Raw genomic sequence first — 22,225 nt, forward strand, 5'->3', positions numbered from 1 at the left:
GCAGCTGAATATAAATTATAATATCTGAATAAATTACTGCCTTATATGGAAGGTTCCTGTGGGTGTGTGGCTCTTCCTAACATTCATCACAGGTATAATGTGCCTCAAAGTTCACCATAATAAATCTTTTGGTTCTCAGAATTATAGTCGCCCAGCTGTTAAAAACCACTTCACACAGTACCAAACTCTAGAAAGGTATGACTCCCTATAGGTACAGAGATTGTCTTTCCCAATGCCTAGAGGGGGTGATCAATTAATTTTAGAATAGGAAGTAACAGGATAATATAACTGATTTTCTATTGAGTGAGTCATTGTTTAACATCATTGTGCTTCTTTTTCTTCAGTACACATGGCCTCATAATTTACCTATCCCGCTGGGTCTTTGTTAAGATTAAATTAAATAATGTTTATAGAATGCCTGGGAAATAAAAATCACTTAATGAATGGCAGCCATTAGTATTGTTTGAGTTTAGAGAATGACTTTGTTCTTTGAGGAGGGTGTAGAGTTGGTTTGCAGTAGGTTAGAAAGGCAGAGGGTGGATTTCAGAGGAAAATTTAGAATTATTATTAAATTAAGCTATATGCAAAGCAATCATGAAAAACAACAATAATAGCAGATTGCTACCAAAAAAGATCCTAAGGGACTTTCAGTGAAACTTGTCAAAAATACCATCAAAGGAAATAGAGACATACTCTAGGCTAGGGTTGTGTCTAGGTTAATTTGAACAACTGCCTTCTTATACAATTGGGAACAAGGCAGATATACACACTGCAGAATACATAAAAACAAGGTATTTTAAAACACACAGCACACCTCTGCGCCTGGAAGCTAAAGGTACAGGTAACGCAGGTGTGCTTATGGTCTTCAGCTATTTAACAAGAGGCTCTTTATGTTAAGTATCCTGGATTACCTAAAAAAGATTTCCTTTGTCATTAGATAATGATGAGAGAGCATTTCCTATATATTGATAGGCTGATGGATCAGCACATATTTAAAGATTGTCTTGGTTGATGAAAGACAGTTTCTGAACTATGTTTCTCTCCACTTCATCTCTAATGTGGCCTGGACACCTCTTTGACATCTCTTTAATGACCCAAAAGCCTCTCAAAAATCAGTATGTCCCAAAATAATCTCATTATTTACCTCTTCCCTTCTGATCCCAGCCCCAACCTGCTCCTCTTCCCGGATTCCTTGCCATACCCTCGTCATAGAGAAAGGTACTATTACCCACAACCTGTTCAGTTTTGTAAGCCAGAAATTTAGGAATCATTCTTGACTGTACCCCTCTTTTCCTTTCAAATCCAGTCTGTCATCAGGAACTGTTGATTTTACTTCCCAAATTTCTCCCTCTATCCATTTCTCTTCATCTTTCCCACCATCAGTCTAGCTAATCTATCAACATCTCTCCTGAACTACTGTGATAGCCTCTTAAATGGTCTCTGTATGTTCCCCTACCAACATGGCAACCCTTAACCCCAAACTATACTCGCATCACAGCACGAACCAGATCTTATTATTCTACCACTCTGTACACTGACCCACGCTTAAAACTCTTGGATGACTTTTGATGTTCTTAGTATGAAGAGAAAAAAAAAATGCCTTAGCATGATCTACAAAGCCCTGTCCTGCCTTCTTCATGTATAATCTACTTCATGAATAATCTATTGTTTTTGTCTCTGCTCCAGCCACACTAGCCTTTGTGTGCTCACTGTGCTTCCTCTGGCACAAGGCAGTTCTGGCTCTTCCTGCTGCCTGGACCACTCTTGCCAACCCTTTGGCCTAGTTATCTGTTCAGATTTCAGTTCAGTTGTCACTTCCTTGAAGAAACCTTCCTTGACCTCTGGACCATATCAGTTCCCTGTTACTACTTTCAGGACCCCTTGCAACTCTCCTTTATAGCTTTTAGTGAAGCTGTGAGTTTATTTTGTTTACATGATTGATGTTTTTCTTTCCTATTAATATGGAAGTTCCAGGAGATAAGGGACCACATCTATTTTTGAGACCATTTGGCCCCAACCCCAGTAGAGGGTGCATGACCTAGTAGCACACAATAACAAATATTTATTGAATGAATAAATAAATGATGTCAGGTAAGTTTTCCACATTGTTTGCAGTGAAGACACTTTACTGTTTTTTGCATAAAAGGAAAAAAAAAGCCTTAGCAGGCAGTCTGTTGTGTAAAATGTCCAGTTTGGTCAATGAATATAAATATGAAAATGGTTAATTCAACAAAATCAAGGTAAGGTTATAAGGTTTTGCAAAAAGTGAGTTCCTAATGATTTTTTTTACCTTTAGTTTCAAAGAGTTCAGTTTTTCCTCCCTGAGGTGTTCTCTCAACATCTCCCGGTGGAGCCTCTCCTGTTCTCTTGCAAATTCACCAAGAGTGTACTGGCGCACACTGTTATGGCGGCTGGACATGCCCAGGGTGCTACCCCCTTGACTGGGCACGCTCGTGAAGCCTTGCCTCCTGGTGAAGTAGTACACGGTGACACAGCTAAAATGCACATTCTTTGTCCTTAGCCGCTTCTCCCTTTTGAGGATGGAGGAAGCTGAAAGAGAAAGAAACAGTTCAGTGAACACCTAGGGCAGCAGTCTTCAGATGAGGTGAAGAATTAAAAAATGCCATTTGATGCTATTGAATCTATTGTCAACCCTTTCTGGCTGGGAGACACTAAAAATGTTCTATCTGAGAGCTGGCACAGATTTCTATTTCCTTTCTTAAATTTTCCTCCAGCTATAGTGGAGTAGACTTTTAAGTCCTCTATAATGGTAGTCTAAGCAAACTTTCAGGAAAGTTGCCAATAGTCTGTGAGTCAGTGGCAGAATTTAATTTATTTCCCCTAGCATCTTAAGTTTGGATTTTGTGGTTCTTCACATGAGTTGCATCATACTATAATCAGAAAAGACATACTACAAACTCCTATATTTTGGATATTGTTTTGATATTGAGGGCACTTGGCAAAAAAATGTCTGTGAATTTTAGAAAATTTTAAAAAGCAATAAAAACCTTACAAAAAAGGTTTACTGGCACTATTAAGACATTTTCACAACCTAAATTTAACAAAGTTTTCATCTGATAAGAACCCTACTAACTAGCATTACAGACAGTAGGATTTTAATATAAGTGTACATTGAGACAATTGAAAATGGCTATGAAATACATTAGAATCTTTATTATTAGTTGGGGACATCAAGATGCATTAAGCATCATGGAAGTTTGAGATATATACCATAGTTGAGAAAAAGAGAGGCACATATTATAAACATGAACTTTTTAGAGTTAGAAGACATGCTAGACATCATCTCACCCCGTCTTTCTATTTTATAAAGTAACCCAGACTTGCAGAATTTGAGTTTTTTTCAATGTACGTAGTTAGTGGAAAAGGTAAACTTAAACCAGCAATTCCCCAATCTGGTGCCATATTATATGATATTTCTCCATTGCAGAAAGAAAAGTACACTGAATTGAGGAGAAAAATATAGAATCATGCTCTTATGGATCATTTCAGCTACTCCCCTACCAATATGTTGAAGTTCTAACGCTCAACACCCCAGGTTACACAGGTGATTTTTACACAGGTGATCGAGTTGAGGTAAGGTCATTAGGGTGGGTGTCAATGCAGTACAACTGGTGTCCATATAAAAAGGGAGAATTTAAACACACATACATGGAGGGATGATGTAAAGAGACAAAGGGAGAAGTCCATGTGAAGGTGGATACAAAGATTAGGAGTATACTGCAAAAAGCCGAGATGCCTTGGGCTACTAGAAGCTGGAAATGCAAGGAAAGCTACGGTTTTCAGAGAGAGCATGGTTCTGCTAACACGCTGATTTCAATCTAGTCTCCAGAATGGTGAGACAAGAAATTTCTGTTGTCCTAAGCCACTGAGTTAGCGGAACTTTGTTTCAGCAGCCTTAGGAAACTAATATGCATGCTCAGGTAGACAAACAGACAGAAACAATGCACTGAGCAAAAATCCTTGGATAGCCACCAGTAATATAAGCTAACATTTATGGAGTGCTTCCCATGAATTATCTCATTTTATCCTTACAACTCCTTGGGTTGATATTACCTGTGTCTCCATTTGAGGAAACCAAGTCACCAAGGGTTAATAACATTGCCAAAGTCATATAAGGAGAAGTGAAGCTGGAATTTATTATTCCAAGGTCCAGGGAGTTGAACAAGGCTGAGTCTTGGTGTCATACTACTTCTGGTAGATGTCAACTGCTGCTGCTTTCAAAGATGATTTTGACTTGGAAGGTTGCATAAGCAATGAAAGAAAAGGGACTACAATATCACTTTGCATTTAAGAATCTTCTTCCAAAAGGGTTCAAGTTCCTTTGCCTCATACCCTCCAACCCCCTTAAAACATTCAAACCAAATGCAGAGAGGCTGTTATGATTAATCACATTTCACGAATTGACTTATTCAATAAATATAAACAAAGGGCCTACTACGTGCCAGGCACTTTCCAGATGATTGGATATATTGGTGAAAAAAACCCACATGGTGATTCCTGCCCACACGGAACTTCCATTTCCAGTGATGAGAAACTCAGACAGAATAACAGACTGAGAAGTTTATAGAGTAAGAGAAATAATGACATTTGGGCAAGAATTTCATCTTCCCAACTTCCCCCTCTTCTCTACTGTTCTACTTCTCCACCGGAGACTGCCAGAAAGCAAATACTTTCAAACATGTACACAATTTTCCCATTTATTTATGTACATGTTCACTGCACATATTTGTACTCCTGCCAGCAGAGACAATTTTCAACTTTGATTTAGAAGCTCTGATCTGCTTCATAACGGTATGTTTAAATCATCTCAAAACAGGGAAGAATTTGTCAAAATGTAAAAGATTACCCTAGAAAGAAAAATTCAGCAACCTGCCTAGTAATCTGCCACCCTATCTGACAGGCTCATCTGTCACCACCTTACAGCAGGCAAGAGCCTCTGGTTTTGGGTGATAGCCTTTAACCTTTTTCACTTTTGTTATTATTAAATGATGCCCTGAGACATTATCTTTCAAGGCCATGAATTTACAGATTAAAAAAAAAAGGTTTTAATGAACTCTTTAAAATAATTATTATAAACATCTCTGGTGATTTTATTACTAATCTTTAAAATATAATTCATGGTAGTCTAGACAAATTTCATTTTTAACATTTATTTAGACTTTTAGATTATAAGGATTCTCCAGTCTTCTGGATGGATCTATTGTGATATGAATCTACCATTTCCTAAAAAGCCAGATTACTTTTTTCCAAAAAGACAATTTTCTAAGGCTTCCAGGATAACAATAGTGGCAGGTTGTAGAGTCCCTTCACCTGGGCTCTTGGCTTTGCTAACATTGTCAAAGTGTGTTAGGATTGGATTGGTGTCAGTTCCTATCCATGGGGGTTTATAATTCAAACCTGTGCTTATCCTTTTTCTAGAATTTGCATATTATAAATAGCACCGTAAAAATAATGATCGAAACACCTATGGATATATTTAAAAGAAAGGCTTTGAAATACTATAAGATCAGCCTCCTGGGAGATATTTTAAATGTAGCTTTCCTGGATATAGGAGCCACCCACGTCTCTCTTCTGATGATTGAATTGGAGCACTAGAATGGGCCTTTATGGGCTATCTCCTGCCTCCAGGCTCCAATTTGACTAACATCACAAAATGAAGTCATAAAAAAAGAGTGTGTGTTCTTCAAGCCTGGGACAAACAGGCCAAATTCACTCAGCACATCTGCCTTAGGGAATCTGAAACCTCCCTCATATGCCTACCTAGTAATTTGTGCCCTTTGCAGAATGACTGAACTCTACTTTGTGTCTCTACAGAGTCCAGAATTCACTTTACCACTGTGAGGTCAAGAGTGAATAAAAAAGGGAGAAGGTGTCTTTCATTACTGCTTTGAAAAATAATTAGTCTATTTTCATACACACTAATTTTTTTGGTGTCTTTAAACTTGTTTCCTTTTATCCTATTCACAGTTACCACCCTGAAGCTCAGCGTCTAAATGCAACAGTACTCTGTGTGCTGCACAAGACCCAGCTCCTGAGAACACCACTACGGTTCCCACCAGGGTATGCTGGTTACTGTACAACGATCACATATAATGGAGATGATATTGATCTTGGTAAGCTAAAGGAATAAACAGCACAGAGTGACTGATGTTAGCTATCTGCAGAAGCTATCTTTCCTAAAGTAATGTTTTGGAAATGAATGGAGAAGAGAATTGGAGAATTGCCTAATTCACAATTCCAGGATGAGAATGTAAGTAGATAAAATAAAATAATCTGTACCATAAATCATATAAAGAGTCCATGAACAGAGTGGATTAAAAATGGAAGCCAAAACTAATAAGTTTTGATCAATATATCAAGGTATCACAACTGAATCAAATTAAGCTCTAAGAAAATTCAACTGAATTTGCTTCATTTCCACACTTATAAATGAACCTGTTCATACAAATTGGAATACACCTTCAGATCAACAAGAGTATCTAGTTGACTCATTAATTTTATTTCTTGCTGAAAATAATCAAATTTGTTTCAGATTTATAAGTCAGTCATTTCTGAATGTGGTTAGATGTGTTATTCCATCTGAGATTGCCTTCTATGCATGTAAGAAATCATCACGTGTCTGGGCCTGAAAAATTGAAGACCAGATCTTAGACTACTGATTCCACTATTGGGCAGCCACTCTGGAACTAATGTTTGTTTGTTTTTTGTTAATTTTTTAAAATGTTTATTTATTTTTGAGAGAGAGACAGAGAGACAGAGAGACAGAGAGAGACACAGAGAGAGACAGTATGAGCAGGGAAGGGGCAGAGAAAGAGGGAGACAACAAAATCTGATGAAGGCTCCAGGCTCTCAGCTGTCAGTGCAGAGCCCGACACAGGGCTGAACTCACCAACTGCGAGATCATGACCTGGGCTGAAGCTGGATGCTTAAATGACTGAGCCACCCAGGCACCCATGGAACTAATGTTTGAACAGCAAACTAGTTACCCTCACAAGGCACTTGTTCTTTGTAGTGTCAACAACTATCAGCAAAGCCCTGGTATAGCCAGAAATGCAGAGAGCAATAAACAGAATTATATTTTCTGGCACTAAATTTAGTACACAGAAGTTGAGAGTTTGTGGTCCAGTCTGTGGAAAATATTAATTCTACCATTTGGGTCTAAATTCAATAATATACTTCTCTCTCCTATGCACTATTCCCAGAAGGAAAATACCAGATGATCTGTAAGTCTATATATTGTGTTTATTTTTCATTTATTTGGGGAGAATTTAGCCTAAGCAAAATGAGATTACTGAAATTAACTTGTTTAGCTGGTAAGTCCTGGGCAAGAAAAACTCCCATTTTTAGAAACATACACAGCAAACTAATCAGGGATTCTGAAAGTATGCATATTGCTTCTTACCTCTTGAGGAACAAATCAAGATCAAATCAGTTATGAAGTCATGAAACCTAGCTTACAAACAGAAAAATCGGTCTCATCAGAAATATTTTATATAAAAAATTATCCTAATGGCTTAGATATTAAATCAATTTCCAATGGTTAAAGTTATTAAGATTACAAAAAATATGTCCTTAACCTTTACAAGTGACTTCTGTAAATGTTCTGTGATCATATTCTCCTGTACTTTACAGCTTGACATGATTGTCCAGGTTGGCCTTTCTTGATCAGGTGTCAACCACATGGTCTCAGACCCTAAACCACAAGAGTGAAAATGAATCCAACAGCCAAGGAATATAGGAGTAGTTTCTTTGAAAGTGAAGCCTGTTTTGCTATTAAAAGCAATCCTTCCTTCTTCTAATTCTACCCTTTTATTCTTTTAAGTTACATCCTCAAGTTTTCCGAATATACTTGCCTTAGTCATATCTTTCATCATTAAAAAAAACTTTTTAAAATGTTTATTTATTTTAGAGAGAGACAGAGAGTGGGCAGGGGAGGGGCAGAGAGAGGGGGAGACACAGAATCTGAAGCAGCATCCAGGTTCTGAGCTGTCAGCACAGAGCCTGAAAGGGGCTCGAACCCACGAACCATGAGATCATGACCTGAGCTGAAGTCAGACGTTAACTGACTGAGCCACCCAGGTGCCCCATATCTTTCAATTTTTTGCTCAAGTAATGTACTTAGGGCAGTAGTAAATCATTCAAGTGGGAGAAACTCCAAAAGATTGATAATAAGGAAATACCGTGTGGCATGAGTGAATGAGAGGCAAAATGAAAGTAAAGACTAATTGGGGATATTTTCTTTCCAACCATGAACAGAATCCAAATTACCTCGAGTATGGGATGTAAAGTGATCTATTATCTACGGCCAAATGAGTGTTACATTATTGTATATTCAGTACGTTATTTTATACTCAGTTTTGAAGGGTATAACACACACACACACACACACACACACACACACAGAGTTATAAACAAAATAGAGAGACTCTCCCAAACACTGGACAGGCAATACTGGGATACACCCAATATTTTGGAACTGAAGTGCTTTGCATTTCCAAAGAAGTAATCAGAACTGAGACAGAGTCAGGAAATGTAAGAAAATATCAGAATTCTCCAAAGAGACAGCAAATCATGGTTTTTTTCCTCCCCATTTTATTACTGCCCTTTTACTATGAAATAGCATTCAAAGACAAAAATCAAGGAAAAATAGCTGCCACTTACAGTGATGCTTGTGATGTCAAATCCAAGTTTGTATCTGGCTCCCTACAGAGTGGATGATAGCTCTAAATGCTTTTCAAATTATAGCACATCTCTCTCCTTAGGCTCTAAATGTCACTCTTCCCCATCGCAAACCAACCAAACAATCCATGTGCTAATAAAGGGACAAGGAGACCACACCATATAAAATATGATAGACATACATAAAAATCAGTCATCATTCTGATTTCAGTCCTTCTGTAGAGAAGGAAAAGCTTTAAAATTCTTAGGCAAGATTAGGTAGTTTAATCATTTAGCTGCACAAATTTTCATTCTAATATTAAGTTGGAAATATTTGCAGTGCATTGCCCTCGAGACTAATAATGTCTTTTGTGAATTGCAGCTTCTAAGTTAAAAAATTCAAGATGACACCCTTTTGTTTAAGTCACCAGTTTGCAAAAACAAAACAAAACCAAAAACCCTCTCATATAAGACTGTAAGAAGTTAAGTATTCTGTCAAGATTTATCCAAATACTGCATATGCATTTAAACAAATAAAAAAATCAGCAAAAATAGAAATAATATAAAAAGATGACCCTTGGGGCTGGATGACTAAAGCTTTGTTTTGGATCATGAACATGCATGTCACGTCGTCGTCCATTCAGTCTGTCAGCTACGTCCACACAAGCAAACGAGAGAGCTGCACAGAGGGGACAAGCTTTCTCCTGAACCTCTCCAGACAGCTACAACCCAGGCTGCTGAGACGCTGCAAGCTGGCTTTGACATTACAGAGGTGCTTTAACAGCATAATCATCCATTTGCAATTCTCAGCATAGAAAAAATGTAAGATTTACCACCCAAGATTCTGATGTGAATTTAGGATGCCACATATGAAAACTGTGTCTGGGTATAAACTTTGACCTCCCAGCTTTGATGTCATTGATAATTAAAATGATTAACTAACAAAGAGTGATCATTTTTCAGAACTAGCTATTTTTTATGCACACATTTCCATTTTATTAAAGATATCCCCTATGCTTTCCCCCTAATTCTTCTGAATAAAAAAAAGGAAGAAATCATTTGTTCTAATATATGTTGGATATAAGGAATAAATACTATATTTTAAAGTTATAAAATTGAAATTGAAAAATTGAAGGGTCAAAAATTTTAAAAAGAAATCATGTTCTCTTTTATACATAATCTTTTTTTATGTTCTATTTATTTTTGAGAGAGAGAGAGAGAAAGAGAGAGAACAAGCAGAGGAGGGTAGAGAGAGAGACACACACAAAAGCTGAAGCAGGCTCCAACCTGTCAGCACAGAGCCCAATGTGGGGCTTGAACCCACAAACTGGGAGACCATGACCTAGCTGAAGTCAGAGGCTTAACCGACTGAGCCACCCAGGTGCCCCTCTTTTACATATAGTCTTAATATATAGTTGACTTAACGCCCCCCTTGCATTAATTTGACATTGTACTGCAAATGTGTTATGACTGCAGAGTGCCCCAGCCATCAACAGAAAGCGCGACTGATATGGGGGATGGTGAGTTGCCAAATTAGAACATATTTAGATTAAACTAGAGATTAAATAATACCACTTACTTGGGAATGCAAGCTGGTGCAGCCACTCTGGAAAACAGTATGGAGGTTCCTCAAAAAACGAAAAATAGAACTACCCTATGACCCAGGAATTGCACTACTTGGCATTTATCCATGGGATATCCACAGGTGTGCTGTTTCGAAGGGACATATGCACCCCCCTGTTTATAGCAGCACTATCAACAATAGCCAAAGTATGGAAAGAGCCCAAATGTCCGTCAATGGATCAGTGGATAAAGAAGATGTGGTATGTATATATACCACATACATACATGTGGTATGTATGTGTGTATATACACACACACACACACACACAATCAAAAAGAATGAAATCTTGCCATTTGCAACTACGTCGGTGGAACTGGAGGGTATTGTGCTAAGTGAAATTAGTCGGTCAGAGAAAGACGAATATCATATGACTTTACTCATATGAGGACTTTAAGAGACAAAACAGATGAACATAAGGGAAGGGAAACGAAAATAATATAAAAACAGGGAGGGGGACAAAGCATACGAGACTCATAAATATGGAGAACAAACAGGGTTAATGGAGGGGTTGTGGGAGGGGGATGGGCTAAATGGGTAAGGGGCACTAAGGAATCTACTCCTGAAATCATTGCTGCACTATATGCTAATTTGGATGTAAATTAAAAGAAATAAAATTAAATTACAAAAAATACCACTGAGTGATAGACTGATTTTCATTCTAATTTTCCTTTTTCATCAAGTTAATCCCTCAAATTTACAGTAACTCATATCATGAATTTTGTTGCTTCAATTCTCTGTTGGACAAACAGTTTTTCTTCTGGTTCAACTTTGTTGTTATGGAGTACATCACTTAAATAAAATTTATAAATTCAAATCCATGCGTAACATATGTGAAACACAATGGGATATGAAAGTGTTTGCTAAATCTAGGCCCTGTATTCTGCTCAGTTTTGCCCAAAGCAGATTGGAAATTGGGAATATTTTTCCCCCTGGTCCAGAAACTCATTTAGTCATCTGACATTACTGGTAAGAACAATTTTTTATAGAATTTTCATCAAATTAATTCTTTTCTCTTTTCATCCTATGTACTTTTCTTTAGATAATATTAAAATTTTCCAAGGAATCTTGAAGATTTCTACAGAGTCAATGTTAACATTCACACATGGAGAATGTGGAACATATATTGTTACTCAGGTATTTATTTGTCTTCTTTTTAAAGAGTATTTCTTTATTGTAAGCATATTATGTTACTAATGAATTACAGAAAACATTATTATCCTGTCCCTGGACCTGGAAAATAATATTTAAGAAAAAAAAAATTTGCAGCCGCTCTGGAAAGCAGTGTGGAGGTTCCTCAGAAAATTAAAAATAGACCTACCCTATGACCCAGCAATAGCACTGCTAGGAATTTATCCAAGGGATACAGGAGTACTGATGCATAGGGCCACTTGTACCCCAATGTTCATAGCAGCACTCTCAACAATAGCCAAATTATGGAAAGAGCCTAAATGTCCATCAACTGATGAATGGATAAAGAAATTGTGGTTTATATACACAATGGAATATTACATGGCAATGAGAAAAAATGAAATATGGCCTTTTGTAGCAACGTGGATGGAACTGGAGAGTGTGATGCTAAGTGAAATAAGCCATACAGAGAAAGACAGATACCATATGGTTTCACTCTTATGTGGATCCTGAGAAACTTAACAGGAACCCATGGGGGAGGGGAAGGAAAAAAAAAAAAAGAGGTTAGAATGGGAGAGAGCCAAAGCATAAGAGACTGTTAAAAACTGAGAACAAACTGAGGGTTGATGGGGGGTGGGAGGGAGGAGAGGGTGGGTGATGGGTATTGAGGAGGGCACCTTTTGGGATGAGCACTGGGTGTTGTATGGAAACCAATTTGTCAATAAATTTCATAAACAACAACAACAACAAAAAAGGAAAGTTCAGAGATATACTTAAATGTAAAAAAAAAAAAAGAAAAAAAAATTTAAATAAAGTAATCAATTAAAAATATGTATTCTAATAATTGCTAAAATCCATTGTACATATTACATCCATGAGTGTCTCAGTTCCATTAATATTTTCAGAATTATGTTATCTCCCTCATAGGAATATTACCAGGAATAATTACCTTTGTAAAAAGCCTTAAGAATCACAGATGGAAAACATTACATATGCAGGGTACTATCTTGGTGATGCTGTTAAACCAAATAAAAAGCATGTTCCTTTATTATCAGTGAGAAAATAAGGACTGCCTACTTCCCAGCTTGTTTCCTTAATTTCTCATACGTGCAATTAAACCCTAAAACTTCATGCTTAAGAAACACATTTCACTACTACTAAAGTAACAGTCATTTCCAAAATATATAAATTTACACTCCCATTTCATTAAAATCTCAACATGGATACCATCTTAAGACCAAACTGTTTCTTATTGGGAAAAAAAGGTACTCGTTACTACACATAAATAATCGTAGTTCTGGCTGCAGTCCAAGATGTAAGCACTTTCCTCTGCTGTCTCAGCAATTCTCCTGATGTCAAAGACACATTAAAATAAATGGGAACCATATGGCTCTGCAGAATACCCGTACTTTTACAACGGAGAGGGCAATGCAATTCATTACCACCATCGGAGAAATATTTTGGGGACATGGAATATCTCAATGCAAAATAAAGCTGCATGAGGCAGGCCATTTGATTAAAATTCTCACACAATGACAGAGGAGACATTTGCTGTTCTTTAGCTCTGCTAACCTGTTTCTCTGCTCTTTACGTTTTTTCAAAACGACCATGAGCCTCTCCTGTTGGAAGAATTAAACGGCACTTTCCACCTGCTCAGGGACTTTCCCACACAGTATTTCATCTGGTCAAATAATATAGTCCTATAAAGCCTAATATATGATGGTAATCCAGGTCAGAACATCACTTAACAATAACAAAAAACAAAACAAAGCCGTCAAAAATAAGAGCAACAAAACTTTTCTAAGATCCAGTCATTCTGGAGAGCAACACTGGATCAAAGATTATACACTGAACTTTGACCTCTGCCAGGAAGGATAAAATCTGGAAGCATTAAAAAAAAAATATGTTACTCTAAAAAGCCTTTACTATATTTATCTCAAATAGAAATCCAAATCATTGAGAAACATAAAAGGAAGAAATTCATCAGTGCTGTATTACTGGCTCCATATGTCAGAAATCTAAGTTTAAAAAAGAGATGTAGGACTTTAGAATTGGGATGAAAGATGAGGTTGGGAAGGCAGTGGGAGGAGGCAGCTGGGGTTACTGAGGTGCCTTCTGTTTCTTGGAAGTCAGTGAGTGATTTGAGATGGTAAATATCAAAAAACAAAGCAAAACAAAACAAAAAAACCCAAAAAACTTTTAACTATGATTTTTTTTCCATAAATGTACCTTTAAAAATAATTTTAAAGTTCATTTATTTTTTTTTGAGACAGAGACAGCATGAGTTGGGGAGGGGCAGAGAGAGAGGGAGACCGAGAATCCCAAGCAGGCTCTATACCGTCAGTGCAGAGTCTGACGTGGGGCTTGAAACCACAAAACCAGGAGATCACAACCTGAGCCAAAACCAAAAGTCGGACACTTAATCAACTGAGCCACCCAGGCACCCCTATAAATGTACATATTTTTTGATTGAGAATATGCTTTTTTAAATATTGCCCTTATTGTTTTAACATTTTTTTTAAAACTATGAATTCTGCACAATGTCTGACATAGAATTACTACCCAATATCTAATAGAAAAATAAAAATGTCTACTCCAGATAGCCTTTCATAGACCCTCTAGAATGAGGTTGAGGAGGTGAGTGCTCTGTCTACACATCTCCAGGTCATCCCTGCCTTGGTGATACCATGAGTGTGGGTTTCTACTTCATTACCAGCTTAGCATCTAGGATACAAGGATCATATCTTACTCCCTGGGGAACTCTCAGTACACAACACACAGCTGGGCACCTAGACCTAGGACTTAGTTGATAAGTGTTTGTTTAACAAATTAGATGGATGAATAACTGAACTCTGGGCTAAGTAAATATTTACATTTCTTAAATATATTTTCCTTAATTTTAAATGGTAAGATGACATTTAACAGCTTTCCCCTGAAGCTTCAGGGTCAATACATATTCCTCCCTCTCTTCCTCCCTTCCTCCCTCCCTCCCTCCCTCCCTCCCTCCCTTCCTGCTAGTCACTTTATTTTCTCAGGGTACTTTTCAGTGAACAAATTTATGTATTGCAAAGAGGACACATTGCCCTTATAACTTGAGGGTACACATAACTTTTGTATTAGAAACCATTTGAAATATGCTATATTTTACATATCAGAAGATCTAACCTAACAAACCAACCCTGGCATCATAATAAACTTCTAAACAATCCATCAAGAATGAGCTTGTAAGTCCAATTCTAAAAAGCAAGTAGCTGGTAGGGGGAAGAGTTACCTGAATATTATAAAATGATTTTGAAAGAGAAATCCTGCTGATAAAATACTAATTAGTATTGACCTCCAGCAAAAATGTGACTGAAATTCCTGCCTTTAGCAGTCCATCAGTGACAGATCTACAAAATGATTCTATCTCTTAGTATTTAAATTGTCATCTTTGCCTTAGAGCAGTGACTGTCCTATAAAAATAAAGTCATGTTGCTCAAGATTTATTAAATTCCTATGAAATTTTATAATATATTGGCATGTTGTAAGACAGATAATTTTTCTCTTTTTGGTGGTAGTGGTGATGAGACAAAAGCTAAAAAAGGCCCAGTTGATGGCTTCCTGAGACAAGGAGCAGAAATAAGCAAGAAGAATTCTAAAATTTTATTAAAATGTAAGAGCAAGACAGAACTGAAGCCAGGCACGCTAGAACAGAAGTGGAATGAGGGTATAGATTTTTCACGTGTGGGACTGATTTTACCCGAAAGCTAAAGAGTTATCCTGTTGATGTTTCACAGATGGGGGACAAAAGACACGAGACTATTGGGTCTGAAATACACTTTACTGTTCACAGCACAACAAACAACATAAGCATCATGTTTCTGTTGGTGTTCTGTGTCCCCCAAATTGTCCCCAGGAGCAATACACAAGGATCACAGAAATGCCACACATAGTAGGTCTGCATTGTACCAAAGGCCTACTGAGCTTGGGAACCCACTGGTTTTTAGCATTCAGTAAGCAATCTTGTTCTTTGTCCCAGGAGGAGACATAACCCCACCCCTCAAGGTTGCTTCCTACAAACATTGAGAAATAGCCCATGTAAAGAGCAGTGCATTCTTGGCATCCTCAGAAAGGCAAGTAGGAATGCAAAATCCTATGGAGGAGTGTCTCTGAACAGAATTTGCATTTATTTTGCTTATTCATATATCTCAAACACCTGGAACAGGGTCTGGCATACAGTAGATATTCAACACCAAGCTGTTTAATGAATGAGTGGGACTTATTGATAGGCTTCTACTCTTATTAAACACTGTAATTCTTGTGAGATGATCATTTCACAGGCATGTATATTGTAACTATCACTTAGTATGGGAAAGCATATGGATAACACATCAAGAAACAATCTTCCCTGCAAAGTGTCTATGAACTAAAGAGTTTCCTAAAGAATGGTAAATGAGGTATTTCGATTCTTATGAAGTATAGCATTTTCCCTCTAGATCTCTTCATAGCTCACAGATACTTCCCTTTGCAAACCTCTTGCCAAAGGAGAGAATCAGTCCAAAGATCTTTAGAAGGATTCTGGCAGCTTCCAGGAGTGGTATCAGCTACAACGTTACTATCACACCTATGTGGCTTGTAGGGAAATATATACATTCTTAGCTATCTCCTGGATGCATAGCAGTCCCAAAGGATTTATGTTGTCCTTTTCTTTGCTACTTTTGTGACACATGGGCTATTTGTTACAAGAAGTATTTTTTTTTTCCAAAGTCAAATGTAATCTTGGGTTTGGACTATATAAAGAAGGAAAAAATAAAGAGGTTTCTTCTCCCTCTACATTTTAGGAGTTTGTATTTCTTGGGATGGAAGAAAAATAAATGAACAGAATCATGAGCATACTGCATTTTATAAAGGCAGGATTCAACCTCTTCTACCTTTACAGGGCATTACTTCTCAATGATTTATTTGTTTTTTCATCTGGAGCAAACTCAAATTCCAAAACTTGGTCCTTAGCATTCTCCACTAACCAGTTCCTCGGACCTTGTTCTCACGTACATACGGTCTTCATTGCCTCTGAGTCCAATATTTAAGTGACTAACACCAGCAAAATAGTCATCACTGACCCCGTCAGAGACCAGTGCACTCACCAAAGGGGCACCTGGAGTTTCGAGTTGGAAAAAGTGAGAAGTAGAATCAATTGAAGTCAGACCCTGCCTTGGCCCCCAGACTTCGGCCTTTGATGAAGGATTCAGTAAGGATAACACAGGATGTTTTTTGAGTGTGTGAATAATCTTGGGAGAGTTAAGGAACTACTATTATTCCCAGATGGTAATGGATATAATTAATTTCCTCAACAGCTACCCTTTTTTCTTTAGTAAGTCACTGGAATTGAGAATGACCGGAGGAGGCCGTAGGTGGCTTTGAACAAAGAATTCTTTGGGGAGGGGAGGTGCAGCAATCCAGGGGTGCCCCAGGGCAGCTCAGGGGTACTGGGAAAAGATAAAAGAGGACTTGGGGAATCTGCGGTCTAGTTTAAAACTGCATGAAATTCATTACTATAGCAATGTAATTTTCATAATGTATACATAAAATAAGGATGTTGGTATACACGCCAATTGAACTGATAGAACTGTGTGACCACAAAAGTTTGGAAAACTACTAATGCACAAGAGGTGAAACTAAGAGACAAACGTGGATACTTTTAAAGTATTGCATCTATCTGTGAAATTTTATTTGTATGTTTGTCATGTGCCAAACATTTTTCTCATTCCTTTGTAAGTAATAATTCACTGAATCCTCAAATGAATGCAATCACAGTTTGAATGGGTAGAACTGTACCAACTTTATAAATGAAACTGAGGTCCAGAGAGGTGAAGTCAGCTCCCAAAACTCCACAGCTGGTAGCAGAGCAGCCTGATTTGAATGCAGACGGTGTCAGTCCATACATAGCTCAAGTTGTTAATCTTGACGATATACTGCCTCCCTTTCTTAGTTCTAGAATGGACTAATAATACTCTTATTTCTTGTATCTCATGAACACCTGCTCCCAGAACCCAGACAAAAATCTAGAATTATAGCAATGAAAATCTAGCTGCATTATTAAGAGAACAGGAAAAGAGAAAGCAAGTCGCCCATGCCTTAGAAGCAGTTGGAAGCAGCATAAGCAGTAAACCATTGTGAGCGTCTGTCGTTTTATTACCAGAGTGCTAGTGACCTGGAGCCATAAATCCTAAAGACACAGGCTTTGGAATCAGACACACCAGTAGGTTCACTGCCACTTTAGGTCAGTTGCTTAACCCCTGTCTCCTTGTCTGGAATCTCCTAGGACTATTGTGAAGAAGTTGAGTTTATAAACATGAACTTTGCTGCCAAAGCATTTAGTTCAAACCTGGGTCTGCCATTTACTTGTTGTGTGACCTTGGACAAGTTATTTACTCTTTCTATGCCTCATGTTATAAAATGGTTTTAGGGGGCGCCTGGGTGGCTCAGTCGGTTAAGCGTCCGACTTCAGCTCAGGCCATGATCTCACGGACCGTGAGTTCGAGCCCCGCGTCGGGCTCTGGGCTGATGGCTCAGAGCCTGGAGCCTGCTTCCGGTTCTGTGTCTCCTTCTCTCTCTGCCCCTCCCCCGTTCATGCTCTGTCTCTCTCTGTCTCAAAAATAAATAAACGTTAAAAAAAGTTTTTAAATGGTTTTAGTAATAATACCTACTACACAGTGTTGTTACAAGAATTATAAATTAATATTTATAAAGTGTTAAACAATGCTTGGTGCATAGTACTCTATAAGTGTTAATTAAAAATAAAGAAATCAATAAATCATTCACATAATTTGAATTCACATAAATCATTTATATAAAGCAGTAGAGTGTCTGAAACAGAACGATCAATATGTGTAAACTATTTATTGGCAGAGACTAGTCCCACATGAAAGGCTTTACAATAAGAGGCTTTACAATAAAAATGTTTTATTCTGTACTTTAAATGTACAACATTCTGGGGTGCCTGGGTGGCTCAGTTGGTTAAGCATCCAACTTTGGCTCAGGTCATGATCTCACACTCCGTGAGTTCGAGCCCCGTGTCAGACTCTGTGCTGACAGCTCAGAGCTTTGGATTCTGTGTCTCCCTCTCTCTCTGTCCCTCCCCTGCTCATGCTCTGTCTCTGTCTCAAAAATAAATAAAAACATTAAAAAAAATTTTTAATAAATAAATAAATGTACAACATTCTGGACTTTAACAACTTTTTTGGGGGGTGTCCTTGCATTCATTTTTGGTGCATTTTGGGTATTGAGTATCCAACATATATATCTGATAGATAATTGACATACACATATAGGGACTTTTTGAAAATCCTAGGGTTATAACTGTGAATAAGGGATAACATGTACCCCTAAGAGACAGTTAGCCTGAGGAGGATATGTTAATATTGATTTTGTGGAGAAGAAAATGGAGGCTGGGAGTGGTTCTCACCAAGGTCACAACCTGGTGAGACTCACATTCGTCTCAGTCTGCCTTCACCTGCTTTCATGTTCCTGCCCTTTCCATTTCCCCGTGGGCTATTTCTCCTCAGTTGTCAGCATGTTGACTTTCCCAGTCTCCGTTTTGCACTTTCCTTGCTGTGGGTATAGCAATTCCTGCCTTATTTCAAAATTATAGGATTTAAAGGACACTTCCTTTTACTTGTTCCCTTTACAGTGAATTGATTTATATTTATCAGTCCATTCATTCATTTCTTTACTCACCCATGTTTGTCACCATTTACTTGTGGCCAGACTACTAAGATCTAAAGATAACAGGCAATCCTCACTGTTCATGGACTCCATATTTGTACATTTGCCTACCTGCTAAAACTGATTTGTTAAATAACCCCCAGATCAATATTCGCAGCACTTTCCTGGTCATTCACGGACATGCCCAGAACAGTGAAAAATTTAGCCTCACATTCCCAGCTGAGGCCAAACAAAGTGACTACCTGCCTTCTTGTTTTAGCTCTCCTGGCATAAAAAGCATCCTTTATGCAGTATGTTTACTGTCACATTATTTGCACTTTTGGGCTTTTATTGGTCATTTTGCTGTTTTAAAATGGACCCAAAGTGTAGTGCTTGCTGCCTAGTGTTCTCAAGTGTGGGAAGGCTGTGATGTGTCTTACTGAGAAAACAGATGTGTTATGTTAGATAAGTTTGTTCAAGCATGAGTCACAGCGCTTTTGGCATGAGTAAAAAACGCTAATCAATCAGCAATATATATTAAATAAGGTGCCTTCAAGAAAGAAATACACTAAACAAGGTATGTATTGATCAGTGGGTGAAAACATTATGACCAGAAGCTCCCAGAAACCTGACCCTATATTCCTCCTAGGAGCAGTGGTTCAGTATTTAGTAATTTTGGGTTCACTGCAAACTTACAGAACATAAGTACCATGAATAGTTAAGAATCAGCTGTATGTGCTTTTTCTCTCCTCGTAAGCCATTTTTCTAACGATTGATTGATGAGTCAAGTCAATAAACAGAAAGGTGACATAAAATGATATCCAAGTGCTTAAAAAATGTAAAGTGCTCAGCTGCACTAATAATCAAAAAATAAAAATAAAAACAATAACAACATTAAAGTTTCTCCCATCTAATTAGTAAATAATACAAAATTATAATCATGTTAAATTGTGGTAATAGTACAAAGAGATGAGTACTTTTTTATACCACTATACAACATTTTCAGAAAGCAATTTCTCAATGTATGCTAAGAACCTTAGAAAATCTTCATCTTTTTTGAATACAAATAATTCTGAATCTAGGAACAAGCCTTAAGGATATAATCAGTACTGGAGTGCCTGGGTGGCTCAGTCAGTTAAGCGTCTGACATCAGCTCAGGTCATGATCTCAGGGTTTGTGGGTTCAAGCCCCACATCAGGCTCACTGCTATCAGTGCAGAGCCTGCTTGGGATCCTCTGTCCTCCTCTTTCTCTGTCCCTCCTCCGCTCACTCATGCTCTCTCTCAAAAATAAATACACATTAAAAAAAAGAAGATTGGGGAAAAATACCGGAACCTTTAAAAAAGAGGATATAATTAGTGCTGGGGCGCCTGGGTGGCTCAGTTGGTTAAGCGGCAGACTTCGGCTCAGGTCATGATCTCACCATTTGTGGGTTCAAGCCCCATGTCGGGCTCTGTGCTGATAGCTCGGAGCCTGGAGCCTGTTTCAGATTCTGTGTCTCCCTCTCTCTCTCTCTCTCTGCCCTTCCCCTGCTCATGCTCTTTCTCTCTCAAAAATAAATAAAATATTAAAAAAAAGGATATAATCAGTGCTTTAGAAAATTATATATATCCAAGCATGTCCATCATTAATTTATAATAATAATGACAACCTGAAAACCATCTAAATGCCTGACATTGTAGAAATGGTTGAGTAAGATGAGGCTCTATCTATATGAAGACATATTTTTATAGCCAATAAAAGTAATAAGATTTTGCAGATATTTTTTAACAATACTAGACGATGCTTGCTATCATGTCTAGTAAAAAAATAGATTAGAAAAAAATGCTGAACAATATGTAGCCACTATATAATACACAAAGGAAATATTAGGGCAGTATACCAAAATGCAATACTGGTTGTTTCAGAGTGATAGGATTATACATTATTTTTATTTTTATTTTCTTAATATGAAATTTACTGTCAAATTGGTTTCCATACAACACCCAGTGCTCATCCCAACAGGTGCCCTCCTCAATGCCCATCACCCACCCTCCTCTCCCTCCCACCCCCCATCAACCCTCAGTTTGCTCTCAGTTTTTAACAGTCTCTTACGCTTTGGCTCCCTCCCTCTCTTTTTTGTTTTTCCTTCCCCTCCCCCATGGTCTTCTGTTAAGTTTCTCAAGATCCACATAAGAGTGAAAACATATGGTATCTGTCTTTCTCTGTACGACTTATTTCACTTAGCATACACTCTCCAGTTCCATCCATGTTGCTACAAAGGGCCATATTGCATTCTTTCTCATTGTCAAGTAGTATTCCATTGTGTATATAAACCACAATTTCTTTATCCATTCATCAGTTGATGGACATTTAGGCTCTTTCCATAATTTGGCTATTGTTGAAACTGCTGCTATAAACATTGGGGTACAAGTGTCCCTATGCATCAGCACTCCTGTATCCCTTGGGTAAATTCTTAGCAGTGCTATTGCTGGGTCATAGGGTAGATCTATTTTTAATTTTTTGAGGGACCTCCACACTGGTTTCCGGAGTGGCTGCACCAGTTTGCATTCCCACCAACAGTGCAAGAGGGTTCCCGTTTCTCCACATCCTCTCCAGCATCTATAGTCTCCTGATTTGTTCATTTTGGCCACTCTGACCAGCGTGAGGTGATATCTGAGTGTGGTTTTGATTTGTATTTCCCTGATGATGAGTGACATTGAGCATCTTTTCATGTGCCTGTTGGCCATCTGGATGTCTTCTTTAGAGAAGTGTCTATTCATATTTTCTGCCCATTTCTTCACTGGATTATTTGTTTTTTGGGTGTGGAGTTTGGTGAGTTCTTTATAGATTTTGGATACTAGCCCTTTGTCCAATATACCATTTGCAAATATCTTTTCCCATTCCATCAGTTGCCTTTTAGTTTTGTTGATTGTTTCCTTTGCAGTGCTATACATGTATTTTTAAATCTTCTTTATATCGTTTTTAATTTTCCAACTTTTATAAAATTAACATGACAAAGAGCAGATAATTTTTTTCCATTTTGTATTTTGAGAAACACTTCTATAGCTTTCTGAACATAAGACAATGAAATTGTTTAATACATCCATGAAGTGGTAATAGTAAAAATGAC

General features: G+C 37.7%; 1 protein-coding gene across 1 annotated transcript in view; it reads right to left on the minus strand.

Moving 5' to 3' along the window:
- CSRNP3 (cysteine and serine rich nuclear protein 3) overlaps nt 1-22,225 on the minus strand; it is a 185,649-nt gene that overhangs the window by 15,710 nt on the left and 147,714 nt on the right. Inside the window, exon 4 of the mRNA XM_047873097.1 lies at nt 2,291-2,550. Coding sequence (XP_047729053.1) covers nt 2,291-2,550 — 260 coding nt within the window. The remainder of the gene's footprint in view (nt 1-2,290; nt 2,551-22,225) is intronic.

This window comes from Prionailurus viverrinus, chromosome C1 (genome assembly GCF_022837055.1).
Source record: "Prionailurus viverrinus isolate Anna chromosome C1, UM_Priviv_1.0, whole genome shotgun sequence".
Classification (NCBI taxonomy): Eukaryota; Metazoa; Chordata; class Mammalia; order Carnivora; family Felidae; genus Prionailurus; species Prionailurus viverrinus.